The 14,006-nt window shown below is 49.4% G+C and overlaps 1 protein-coding gene across 1 annotated transcript in view; it reads left to right on the forward strand.

The window, feature by feature from the left end:
* The first annotated feature begins 2,261 nt into the window (after window positions 1-2,261).
* LOC122389151 (neural-cadherin-like) overlaps window positions 2,262-14,006 on the forward strand; it is a 145,772-nt gene continuing 134,027 nt past the window's right edge. Inside the window, exon 1 of the mRNA XM_043380884.1 lies at window positions 2,262-2,579. Coding sequence (XP_043236819.1) covers window positions 2,498-2,579 — 82 coding nt within the window. The 5' untranslated portion in view covers window positions 2,262-2,497. The remainder of the gene's footprint in view (window positions 2,580-14,006) is intronic.

A 14,006-nucleotide genomic window follows, 5' to 3' on the forward strand; every position in this document is an offset into this window, starting at 1 on the left:
TGAATAATTCTCTTCAACGCTTCATTCCTAGTTAAGCGAATTAGCCCACCCTGGTTGAATAAATAAGGCGATTTCGCCACAAGGTCGGGGAAAACCGACCGAAAACGGCCGCGCTCAATGTTAATTTGGGCATGCAGACTCTTAAAAACTCGCATTGGGCGGGCAGGGTTTCCCAGGTATTGGCTCCAAAACACCGTATTCGGCTCCCGAATACGTCCAATTGACCCGCCTCGTTCCTAGTTAAGCTCTAATTAGATCAAGTGACTCATAGGGAGCGAAAAAGCGACAAAAAGCATGAATTTCCCTATGGCGGCGGGCTGCCGGGTTGCCAGACGGCGCACCGGCTATTTCCACTTTTGACACACCATGCAAACTTATGCTGCTGAAGGTACTGAAAGTTTCGTGTTGATACGTCAAGCGGTTTAGAAGATATTGCAGAAAAACGGGAGGAGAGCTCTGTAGAGCCCCCCCCCCCCCCCAGTCATGCGCGGGTTAACCCACGTCCTTTAGGGCTATACCGGAACCCTGACATCCGTATAGATAGGGGGCAGATTCGGTCCCCCCTAGGATCTCGAAAAGTGACCAACCGGTTTTTAAAATTCAAAGGCTCTCGATATTCCTACCGAGGAAGTACCATAAGTGACCCAATTTCATTGACCTAGGTGCAGCCGATGACGTCATAGGTCAGGTCGAAGGTCGCACTTTTGACTGCTTAGGTGCAGGTCCTCTAAGAAATGTGCTTATAGCATCGAGTAAAAGGCAAATAATACGAATGAATCGGTATTGGCTCCAAAACTAAACTCTCGAGAGTTGATTGCCGGACCAATGTTTTGCAGCGAAATTGGCCGAACATGATTTGATTTCAAGACTTTCAGAAAAAGTAGAGGGGGCTCTGTATAAAGTCCCTCCCTCCAGTCAAGCGCAAATTTATGTAGTGTATCTTGAAGTAGAGGGAATCTGTATATATACACTAAGGGTAAGGTGGATTTGAATTGCCTTTTCACAGACGCTTCTCGACTGAAGTGCATGATTAAATGCCGTTGCAGCTGTATAGAACATTCATACGTATATCACGGCCACAACGACCTGGGTCCGAACGTAATGTAGATTAAGACCATGACACTCACACTAAGTATAATTTATCGGCTGGAAAGTTGATTAATTTCCTTAATTCACGTTTCATGTTAAAGTGAAGGCGCTTGAGCATGTCATGCAAATTATATCTTGCTGCAGCTAACGCTGTCCCACATGCTACCGCCTACATATCTGCATCATGGGGTTCAAAATAAATTTCGTTCCACTTTCGGCCTCTTGTCATGAAGTGTAAAACGCCGTTTTTTTTTTCTCGAAGAAACCATAGCATATGAGGACAGTCAAACGCAAGGCTATCAATCCCTCTTGAGCCGTCAGGAGAAGGAGAAGAGCCATTGCCGGAAAGGTTTTATAAGAAAAATTTGTCTGAAGAAAACGACGTTTTTATATGCCTATAGGTAAAAAAGATAAGTACATTTTGAGCCATTACCTGAGAGCAACCTTTGCTTTGACTGAGAGCTGGAAACGGCGTTGCCATGAGGCATGAGGTAGGTAAGTAAATAAAGTCCCGCAACCGTTAGCGAAAGTGATGCTGTTTGTAAATCGGTGTCTTCATTTCAGGGCCTCCGGAGGACAGTCTGAAGCCGAATCAGCGTTCGTCAAACGGTAGGTATAGATCGAAAGTTTTCGAGTGCCTACTATAGGAAGGTACCGTAAGGTGGGGCTATTTGAGACAGTGGGGCTATTTGAGACAGTATTTAAAATTGTTATAAAGTAAAAACCGTTTGAAATTTATGCTTAATTTTTGCTCAGGCAATTTACTGCTCGATTCCACACCTCCCTGAGCAAAAATATCACACAAAATTCCAACGATCTTCATTTAATAGCGATTTTAAACACTGTCTCAAATAGCCCCACTTTACGGTACCTATAATACCTACCTGTGTAGGTACCTATGCCAAATTTTCTAACAGCACATAAGGTAGAAATATGCATATTTGTCACAACTTACAGATTGCTTTGAAAAATTGAAACAAACCACTAGGCTGTCACAAGCAGGGACTTCGTCACGGATCACATAATCGGTAATCCGTCTTGTAATCCGAGACTTCGTCAAGCATTTGGCGGACGAGAAGTAGTTTCATAGCTGGCCGCCAGATGTCAGTAGGCGGCGGCGAGCACCGGTGTGGCGAGCGACCGGTGTGGAGCGCGGCAGTCGGCGGCCGGCCGTGCGCGTGGTGAGGGTGAGCCTAGTCGTGCCGAACTCTGATCCACAACCACGTGTGTCTTTCGCCCGCGGACTGTGGCGTATGATCCCTACGGTACTGCGGTACGAACGGCTGTGAGAGCGGGTCACGGCGCGGGCCGTGTTCGTCAGTTTGACAGCTGGTGCGCCGGACTGGGACCGTCACATTGCCAGTGTGCCCGCCGGTGGTCGGACTGACCGGACCCTGTGGGAGGACTGATGGGGCGGCGGGCGGCGGCCCTGTCAGGGAGCTGCCTGTGGATCCTGATCGTACTGCTGCTGGCGGCGGACCACGCTCGAGGTAAGGCCCGGTTCACACGACCCGAGAGCTGTCGCACCCAGTGAGGGAAGTGCGAACCGCCATACTATACCCAGGCAATGTGACCGTGTTGTGACATATTCATACCATATCGCTCACGGCGCACCACATCGCTCCGCTTTTGGAACGACGCGGTTAAATTGAAAACGATGGAGGGCTGCATTATCATTCGCTCGTTTCGGAAACAAATACCGTCGATAACGAGACATTCAGGAGATTGAGGGCTGAAAAAATGGCAATATGTTGACGCTCAATTTCCCGTTCAGTTCTGTGAAGTGCTACAAGAAATCATAGACGCTTTCAACATAGGTTCGGTAGCTGTCACTATTGATCAGGGGTTTTGCGAATTTCCTGTCAATAGCTCATGGGTGCAGATAACTCTCGAGCAAACTTTTCATGTGCGGAAACCAGCCCTCTTCAATGTTCATGTCGACTATAGAAAGCCAGTTTTCACTTTATTGACTACGCCTCTACGAGCTGTTTACCCTCTAACTATTCACAATTTGCTTTAGGCATGTAGTGTACCTACTTAGTATTGCGCTTATTGTGTGGCGGAAGTCGAGATTCATTAGCCGGTAGCCCACTTGCAATGTGCTCCGCCGTGAAACGTTAGGTACACGAACCAGGCTTCTTGGTGCATATTCAAAGTGCAACGACACGACTTTCCTTTTAACAGTTGACGTTTATTTTGAAAAGGTTAATTGAGAACACTACCTAGTGGTCACCTCAACACACATAAGGATCATGTGTTATATCAATAAACAATGACATGCATGCACAAATAATGCCAAACGCGAGTACCCGCGCTTTCATAAACTCTTAGATTTGCACGCCGTTGACATGCAAGTGCGCTGCAATGGCATGCCGAAAGCTGCTTGCAGCGGCCGCACCCGTTGGGGCACTGATGTATACGATGACGGCTCTAATTGTCACCGAGCTGTTCTGTTGACCAACGAGTCATACATTGAGTGGCGACATTGCCGTGTGACTCGCTTTATAACCACGACAGTTTATTGTGGAGTGACAAACGGATCTCACGGCAAACTAATGCCCACACGTCCACATGCACTTGTGGACTGTGAGTAGCGAGTTTCAGCCCACCATTGTAATTTCATTTAACCCTTTTAGTGGCAGGCTCTTGGCTACCCCATATTAGTGGCAGGGGGGGGGGCTGTTTACGACCCCCCCTTGATATCTCGAGATCTAACGGGCCGATTTTCAAAATTCAAACGGCATTCGATTTGGCTCAACGAGATCTACATTTCTAAATAAAATAAATTAAAAAATGTCAATAAGGGGGTAGAGGGGGTAAAAACGGGCAAATTGCAGATACATTTTAGACTGTTTATCACGGCCAGGTTTCTGAACCAATCTTAACGCAACTTTTGCCGATGAATAGAGAATGAACCAGGAATTCACATGGATCCTAAAAATATGCATTTTCAAAAATCATAGGCGGATACAGATCATTGAGATTGGGGGTACACAAAAAGTATAGTAAATAAGGTTTTTGTTGGTACTGTTTCTAAAAAGGGTGGCAATGGTCTTGTTATGTTACAATTTTCTTATGAGAGAACGACTAAAATTGTATTGGTCATGCATAGGCGGTGTCAGGGCACCTATGTTGGGAGGTAAAAAATAACCCCCTTTTTGGACGCCTGGATCCGCCTATTATAGCAAAAACGTGTCAAAAGAGGATGCACAATAACTTTGTATATGTTATCACATGATACCTTTCATTCACTGTTCGTAAAACTGGTGCAGCATCGTGATCTTCGCCCAAATGACTCGCTTCACGAATAGGACCCCCAATTCCCAGTGCTCTGGAGCCGCCCCTGGTAAAGTTATGAACTTGAAATTTTCAGGGAATGTGCCCAATTTAGTTTTAGGAAAAGTCAGAAAATTTCAGCATCGTAGCTTCAGCGGTTTCGGAGATATTCCCGAAAAACCTGAGGGGTGGATAAAAACAACCCCCCCTGCCACTAATAGGGTTAATATATGAAGCATCCTGCTGAACAGAAGTCAGTAAGTAAAATAAACACTCATTGGCCGTACATAATGAGATAATCAGTTATGTGACATGTTTGTGTGCGAAGTGCTTGAAAGACATTGATCTAAATAGTTATACTGAATTCAAGGAGCGTCATGATACCTTTATGACGTTTATGTACTGACCCATAGCGTGTTTCTCCTTAACAAAACTCACAAGTCTACGAAATTAATAATGCAATTTCCCGAATGTTCTTACTTCTTAAACCCTTCCTTACAAAGGCACCAGTGCGTATTTCAATCTGCCCTTTTTCACTTTGTACTGTCGTAGGTAGGTATAGGTAACCCGAGTGCATTCCAGACCGAATATCCTGACTGGCCTGGCCAGCAGTTTAATTACGTCTTGCTCGCCCCTATCATCCGTTATTCATAGCCGAGGCGTCTATCGTCTGCATCGTATTCATATCGAATGCCGGTCCTGTCCGGACAGTGGAACCGTATCTATATTTCACAGAGGTCAGACGCTTCTCCTACCTGTGATGGGAATGTCACAGAGGAATAGATAGCGGCCTGCTTTTGTCCTTTATCGATTACCTGCAATCCACTAGCGGGGACATATTATTGATGAAGAGCGTTGTTGTTCGTCTTGGTTATCCAACGTACCTGTGGACGGCTGAATGAACGGCTGGACCCCAACCCAGGAGCACTGGAGCCAGGCATGTCCTGGCGTTCCCCAGCGCATACTCACAAAGGTATGCCATACGCCGCCCCTGGGCTGTGTGCAGGACGGCAGCTGGCCGTACAGCTGCGGCTGTTTCCAGCCGAGTGCAGGTCGACCGTCCTTGAGGCGGCACTCGTGGGAACGCTTCTTCACACCAGGTGTTGTCCATCTGAACTTGACAGTCACGTGACCCATTTGACCTTCGGATCCAATTCTGGTAGTCAATTCTGGCGCTTTTGTTACCATAGCGAAAAATATTACCCCGTGTTCAAAGTTTCGCTGACGACGAAGATTCTGCGTAATCTGGCCAATGACGTTCGAGAACCGCGGCCAAGCCCCGCTGATCTTGAACGTGATTGGTCGGACGGCGTTTAGAATCTTCGTCGTCCGGGAGACTGCGAACACGGGGTAAGCCAAGGGGTAAACAATCTGTGCGTGGAATAGGGAGTGGTGAATGTGTAAGGGCGATGATAGGCTGATTCGTCGATTTTTATTTATACTATTATCCTTATTATACATTCTGATCATTTTGTTTATGTTCAGGAGTTTTCTCTGTTGATTTAACATCAAAAACTTTGTGTTTTACTGTTAATGCCAAGTGCCATGTTGATATTGAAATTGGGTTACAATTCCACATTCACCTGTTTTTCTATGGCCTGTTGTGCATCATATTATTGGTAATGTGAATATAGGTACTCCATACACTGCTATTTTTGGGTATATATTAATGTCTGACCTGATATTACTTCACGTCTTCACTTCACCTTATATTTTCTTGCAGCAACAGTTATCACACCATTATTGTGCAAAAATAAGGGTGGTGCCTCGCGACACTTGCCAGCCACTTTTGATTTCCATAGAGACATCAACAAGCCTATACCTCCAACACTACCAGAGGTTGACGCTAGCTCACAGAATGCGCTGGCAGCGCCAGCGCGCCCGTGAAACACTTCCAGGGGTTTCCTCTGTAACGTCATTGTTGTCTAGGTACTTGGGCCTTCATCAATTGTTAACACTTAACAGCTACAAAAATTGGAATTAAAAATGTTCAGGTATTATGAGCATCAGCCAAACAGGGAAGTGAATTTGGCTACAGCCCATCTTGCAACGCCTCAATGAAATCTAACGAGAAACTTAAATTGAGGGAGCAGCTACATAACTGAGGTAAAGCCCATCAATCCTTGTGGATTTACCTACATAACTGAGGTAAATCCACAAGGCACTTTGAGTTCAAACTATGAAGTGACTCCAAGCGAAATATAACAGAAATTGGGACTTCGTGGAGCTTAGAAATAATCTGCTTAGTGCTGGATGAATGTTTTCACTTAAAATAAACACCACCATATTTGAGTCATGAAAAAGTGTTTGGTAAGCATAAGCTTGTAGCATAAAAGATGTTTGTGAAATGTCACTAGATTTTAAACTGTTAGTCTCTGCACATTGATTCTCTGATTGTTTGAATGATGAAGTCTCTGCACAGTCTCTGATTGACTGAATGAGCTCTGCAGTCACTATAATGAAGTTCATGGGAAGATATGATTTGTAATAAAAGAATGTAATATTTTGAGTTGATTTTACCTATTCTGTGAAGATCATAGCATGTTAACAGCATTCCAAACAGGGCATGTCAAAGGTTGGATGGATCTTGCGATTTCCTTGAAGTGTGACTGTTTACCATATGTTGTTTTTTTATTCAAAGTTATTGTTAAAGTCAACCAACTTTTGCAACATTGAGGATCATACTTTAACTTTGGAAACAAGACATATTATGTACTTATGCTGATCTTCATTTCCAGTCTTTGATTATCACTTAATTTCATTCACTTTTGATGTAGTGAAATTCATGATCATTTTAATGACAAGCTACATTTGAAATGTATTGTTGCTCCCTTTTTTACCATACATATTTTTGTGTCTTGTGAGGTCTCATATCAATATAGCAATAACAAGAACAGTAACATGCATAGTTTGCTTGTGTTGTCATAACTTTGTACAATATTTCCAGCTTTATAATATGCAGTTACCTCACATTGGGCATCACACATATATTTTTTCCTGCAGGAGGAAAGACACAGAGCCAACTAGTGACTCATGTTTGTGCTCCTATCACTTCACCCCTGGGGAATCAGTGCCTACACCCCTTGAGTATAATGGTCACCGAGGGGTGCTGTCCTGACATGTTCACTTTCTGTTGAGAAGGTTAGAACAAATACCATGTGTGTCATTTAGTTGCATATATAATACCTTCATGTTAAGTCTGCATTAAGTCTGAAGTCTGTAGCCACCCTTAATCCTAGGTTGTTGTGACCTTAATCTAGCCTGGGTGAATATCTTGCTGTACTTAAAGCACAGACTGCGCTAGAAAACGGCATCGGGGAGAGGGGACGGACGGCGAGGGGCCGGGGAAGGAGCGCGGCACCGTCACCCCACAAGCCGCCCGCAGCACCGCCGTTATTCTTGTGCCTCTTGGGCGCCGCCGACGCCCTGCGGTTGGGGAGCGCATCCCAGACGGGCGGGAGCCGGGAGGGCCGCCTGCGCCACCCGGCCGGCGAAGCAGCAGCCCGGCCAGGCGCGGCGGGCGGCTGGGTAGCGGCCGTACTGAGACGAGTCCCGAGTCGCTCCATGTCTGTCCCTTGATGGGTCACTACGAGGAAAAGGCGAGCCCGCTCCCAGTACCTGGCGTGGAGCTCCCGCGCGGGTACGCCGCCTCACCGATGACCCCTGGTCTTCTCTCTCTCTCTCTCTCTCTCTCTCTCTCTCTCTCTCTCTCTCTCTCTCTCTCTCTCTCTCTCTCTCTCTCTCTCTCTCTCTCTCTCTCTCTCTCTCTCTCTCTCTCTCTCTCCGTCCCGTCCCCGTCCCCGTCCCCGTCCCCGTCCCCGTCCCCGTCCCCGTCCCCGTCCCCGTCCCCGTCCCCGTCCCCGTCCCCGTCCCCGTCCCCGTCCCCGTCCCCGTCCCCGTCCCCGTCCCCGTCCCCGTCCCCGTCTCTCTCTCTCTCTCTCTCTCTCTCTCTCTCTCTCTCTCTCTCTCTCTCTCTCTCTCTCTCTCTCTCTCTCTCTCTCTCTCTCTCTCTCTCTCTCTCTCTCCCCGACGCCAAAACCGGCTCACAGCGGCGTTCATGTCGGCCGGGCAGTGGCGGCGCCACGAATTTTCGCCAGTGGGGGCAAGCTTGAGGTGACCCGCGGACTGTTGTCTGATACGCCGATCTGCAAAATCCATGACCACGTTGCCCCTAGATGTTGCCATTCAAAATTATTATGGTTTCAGGTTTCAAGCATACGTATTGAGCTTAACCATTAACCCTCGCGGGCCCGGAAGGGGGGGGGGGGCGTTATTCGCCTCCCGCTGGCGAATATTTGCGAATGCGATACCTCATGAACGCTTAGGGATAGAAAGAGTAAACTTGCTGTACCTTATCCCCCATATATTTGACATCTTTTGAAGCAAAAAAATTGGACCTAGCCTCCTTGAACGTCTCAGGGCCGATTTTTTTTTTTTTGACTCCTGCACGGCAAACTTCGGCGTCACAGACGTGAACTTCAACCAGCTGCCAAAAATAGAGTTTTTGAGATAAAGACAAATTACGAGCACGGTTGTGTAGCATTTGACCTAGGAAACAATACTTAAGTAACTTTGGTGACCTGAGGTCAGAGGTCAAGTCAACGACCCCGAGCTGGGTCTTTAGTTTTTTCCGCAAATAACTTCAACAAAAATTGTCCTAGAGCTACGGCAGTGGTACCTTCGCATTCGTCTCGTCGAGACCGCGTCGAATAACATATATATTGTTTGGAAAAGGTCAAGTTTTATGTTGACCTCATATGAACTTGAATGACTTCTGGTTGACTTTGACACATGCAAGGTCGTTTGTGATGATTTCGTAGCCGCTGATCACGATTGTGGCATCCATTTTGCTCTAAGCATTCATTTAGAGCCTCAGGATGGCAAAACATGTCTTAATTATTATGCCTGACTTGAAAAAGAGAAAAAGCCTCTAGTAAGGATACTCTCTTGTGACTTTGACCTTGTAGCAGCCTTGTATCGTAAGCTACAGCACAAATACAGGTCCGCTAAGCCTCAAAACATTTCAAAACATCTCTGAATGTAGTATACAAGATATAAGAAAAAGTGCAAAGTTTGTGGTCAATTTTGAGCATGACCGTGACATTGAATTTGAATGTTATGCACATTATCGGAATTCCCAGACTCTTTTCTTTCGTTTAACATCCATTTTAGCCGGTTTTATGCACCATACCGTCCTCTGGAACACGTACTTTGAGACCACTACAGAAGTGTCGGTTTGTGCCTTTGACCTTGACTTCTTACCTTGAACATTGACCTGAGGTCAAAAAGTTGAGGTGCTTTAGAATCTTCTTGTATGTACCTTTCGTATGGTACCATTTTTGTTTCCGTAGTTGCATTATTTACGAAGTGAGACGGGGGGGGGCTACCCCCGGGCTGCGGAGGATGGGATTACCCCCCGGGCCCGGCCGGGTTAAGGTCGCGAGCAAATAAAACTATAAACTAGATTGCGAGACACAAACCTGTGAAAACGTTATGTTGTTCGTTGAAATGTAAAATGGTGTATTCCTCAAAACAACAGTCAGTGCCTATCTAGTTTTTTTTTTCCGTAGTACGTATATGTGCGATTCTCTCACATACGATTGATATACCAGAATAAGCTCCATTAGGGCGACCCACATACATTTCCAGGTAATCCGGATATACATACCTATCACATTTTGTTATACCTCCCTGAGCTCAGTCTCAGTCTAAGGGTTCCCAAAAGAGGGTAATCTCTTCTCTGGCCGACTTTTGACAAACTGCCTCTCAACCTCCTCGAGGTCAAGCTCGAGGGCAGCCTACTGGTGAATGAAAATGAGTATAAGGAGAATGATTGGGAATAGGAGATATGCGACAGACGGTCGGAGAACGAACGTTCTGCTGATGCACTTGATACGGGGACCGTTAAAAACAGGCGTACTATTATAACCGCCTATCATGAATGTTGCACCAACCGGTCTTCTGTTCCCTTTTCAACATCAGCCAAATTTTGTGGGGGCAAAAACATAGTCTTGCCCCCACGGCCTCCTGCCAGTGGGGGCAGTCTGCCCCCACTGCCCCCACGGTGGCGCCGCCCTTGCGGCCGGGGCGAAATGATTTGATGAATTATTTCATAAAGGCATTAACAGTGACAAAAGACAAAAGTTCAACAAATTCTACGCATGAATCATCCAGTAGGTACTGGCTTCGAGAACAGTTAAAATGAAGATGCACAAGAAATCGTAATTTCCCAATGACATGACATGGCTGTCGCAATGCTTAGCCGCAATCACCTCTTTTTGTAGTTTAAATGGTAAGTAGTTTTTGAAATTATCCGATAAAAATCTTAAATTGATACCATATGAAAGACCAATCAATTCTACACATGAATCAGGGTGTATCTTTGAGAAAAACTTGAAAGTTTAGGTGTGATAAGAAAAACAAATAAAAATGAACCATTTCCCCATAGACTTTACATTGGCTCCAAAATCGCATGGATCCAGAATTTCTGGAAGTGCCCTCGCCACAACTGCACGTGCGCTGCGCTCGAAAATGATCACGTGACCAAATCCAGATGAGATCACCGTATTTATAGTCACCGTGCTTCACACCGGCGGACGCCACCGCCGGCCGCCGTCACACCGCTAATTGCGGCCATTTTGACGGACCGGAAGTGGCTGTTTCCGGTGGTGCGGCGTCTCGTCTGCCGGCGCGCAGGTAGTGCCCGGGCCAGGTGCTCCTGCAGCGAACGCTGCACGGTCTGTGCCCTGAGGCGGTCGAGGTGAAAGGTCGTATACAGGGGCTAAAGAATGCGAGCAGCTTGATGTGAGAATTCCTGTCGGTGTCCAGGTCAAAACGGCTCCAGGCGATGCCGCTGCCTGTCTGTACTCTGGACCGGAGCAGCGCGCGTTCCCTGGTGCTTCTCGGCTCGGTAGTCTGATTGGAGCCTCGGACAGCCGTGTTTTTAGCCGCATCTGAAACCATCATCACTCCGCCGGACCGTGAACCGGCTGCCGACGGGGAGCAGCGGCCGCCCAGCCGGCAGCATTGTGAGCGCGTGTCGCCGCATTGTGGCCCGGGAACCGGCGCCGTCCCGGGCCGGCGGGAACGGCGGCAGATGATCGCGATGGGTCCCGTGCGCCCCTAATCCGGCCGGATTGTTGCGGCGGAGAGTCGGCCGCCGCGCCGGCCCGCTATCAGCGACATTAATCACAGCCGGTGCGTGCACAATACGGGCCATTAGGGCCGCCGGTGGGACGGCCGGCCGGACGGGCCGCGCCGGTCCCCGGGGTCAAGGTCTCCTCTCCCCAGTAGTGGCGCTCTCCCATCGGCGCCAGGAGAGCGGGCTCCCTCTCGGCGGATGTGAGGAGTACCGAGACGCCTCCGGGCCGCCACGGCGCCGCCTCCGAGCCGCCCCCGTGCCGCCTCCGATCTAACACCGACACCTGAGCGTGATGGACGTAAGGTGTACGCAGCCCACCCAGAGGTGTGCCAGCGTCGGCTGACCTACATGTAGGAATGCCGGTGTGTTTGTGTGCCGTGTTTGCGTGCGTCCATTTGTATGTGCGCTCGCTTCCGTGCGGTGCGTGTGTGATGGTGTCGGTCCCTTCCGGCGAGGCGCCGCGCTGCTCACGGCTCGGCCCCGCCTAAGCGCTTTATGATGCTGTTTATGGTGTGGTCATTCTGGAGCCGGTGTACCCAATCAGTGCGGCTGATGGAGGGGACGTGACTCCCGCGGACCGGTGGATGGACTCTGGAGTCATCATCTCCCGACCACCGTGTCCGCGGTGGTTATTTGAGGCCGGAGCCCGAGGACTGAGTCTCTGGGCACGGGACACAACAGTCGTGACACGCGACGGCGTTTATGCACGCGGCAAGCCCTCAAAATGCAATGTCGTGTCTGCTGCTGTCTGGTCTGTTTAGTGTCCACTGTCCACTGCTCGCTGTCCAGCGCCATGAAGCAGGTCTCCCAGGATCCACAGCACCGGCAGCCAGTCGTTAGCAGTTGTTTTTCACCTGTCGCCAGCGGCGGTGGCCGGCTCTGTGTCGCCGTGTTCTCACGGGCTGGACCGTATCCCACATCGTCCGCTTCCGGCTCCATGGTAGCTCGGGGCCGATCAGACCCACTCCGCTGATTGGACAGCGGGATAACTGACCGTGACGTCACCCGTCATCGGTCGCTTTGAGCGCGGCTGGACGGGGCGGCGACCATCCATTGTCACAAACTACGAACGGTGGTCGCCGATGCGCGATGATTCAGGTTGTCAATTGCTGAATTTTCAGCGGTTTGTGGAAACAGCACGTGATTGGAACCCATACGGTGTCACGTCAGGCTTTCATAGGTCACGAACTGTAGCAACAATGACGTCAGAGTGACGTCAGGATGACGCCAACTGCAGATGGCGCACAATTCGGAGGACTTCATTGCGACTTGCTGACTCAGTGCAGTGGAGGGGCATACCTACCTACACCTGTGGCTTTGGTGTCTGTCATGGATTCAAAGCCCGCCCGGAGCCACCACCTCATTTGGGCGGGATAAATCTGGTGCGGGCCTCTCACAAAAAGACTGTCGTACAGGATCTCCAGCTCGACTCAAGCTGCCATCGACTCATGACTGATGGCTCATCCATTGCGGGTGTTCTCGGAACTGGTCCGAATCAGCGTGAATTTGTCTCCAGTTGGCCTAAAGGGGCGGCTCGGAGATGGGTATCACTTCGTAAACTGTCCGGCTGAGCGATGGCCCAGGGCCGAGTTCCATGAAGTCTTCGTCCGCGGCCAAAAACACAGACTGGCCATTTCATACCGGCATGAGACGTCTATCTTGTCCCAGCGTTTACCGCGTCCCAGCGGACCCAGTAACTCATAGTTATAGAGCACATGTCTGCCTGCTCGCTGGCGGTTGGGAGCGATTCCTTTTACTGGAGACGAATGCGCTATTGATCTCTCCTTGCGCCGTTTGTTCATTTAAATGTCAGTCTAATGCTTACCATATTTACCTTTCTTCCTCCTCCCGTAAGTAAACGACTGCGGCGTTCGGTTCGCTCTGATCATAATGAGCTCACTGCTCGTCAAAAGAAATACCTAATTACAATCCCTCGTCCTGCGGCCCGCAGCCCCCAGTTCCGGCTGATAGCACTGAGGGACAGTGGGGAGAACCCTTTGTCATCTCCCGGCCCTCACCACAGCTGTTTACCTGCGTCCGTGGGGCCGCGACCAGGCGCGACGTGGTCCGTTTGATCCCTCCGGCCCCCTCCTGCCCCGGTCCGGCCCCGTCGCCCTCCCGCACGGATCAAAGCCCGTCTAATTAGCCGCCGCTAAATACCTCGCCTCACCGGGACCCCTGCGACCGGGGCAGGGGTCACCCACCCTTCCTGACTCGGTGCCTCATGGTTAGGGAGGAGGGTGAGCGGATGGTCACAAGATCACGGTTGGGGTCCTCCCGGCCCGCACTGACACGCGACCGTCAGCAGCCATCTGTCATCATTGGCGACAGAGCGACTGACAGGGGATGACAGGCTGGCAGCGGCTGATACCACCGGCGCTGTGTCCCTGCACACGCACGTAGCTCGTCTGTATCGCAACTGCTGTTTGTTAGACCTTGTCTAACGGACAACCGCCGCAGGCGATCGTTCTGCCCTGCGGTGTCGTCCCAGCCTGTCGCC

This window comes from Amphibalanus amphitrite, unplaced genomic scaffold (assembly GCF_019059575.1).
Source record: "Amphibalanus amphitrite isolate SeventyFive unplaced genomic scaffold, NRLGWU_Aamphi_draft 000345F_arrow, whole genome shotgun sequence".
Taxonomy (NCBI): Eukaryota; Metazoa; Arthropoda; class Thecostraca; order Balanomorpha; family Balanidae; genus Amphibalanus; species Amphibalanus amphitrite.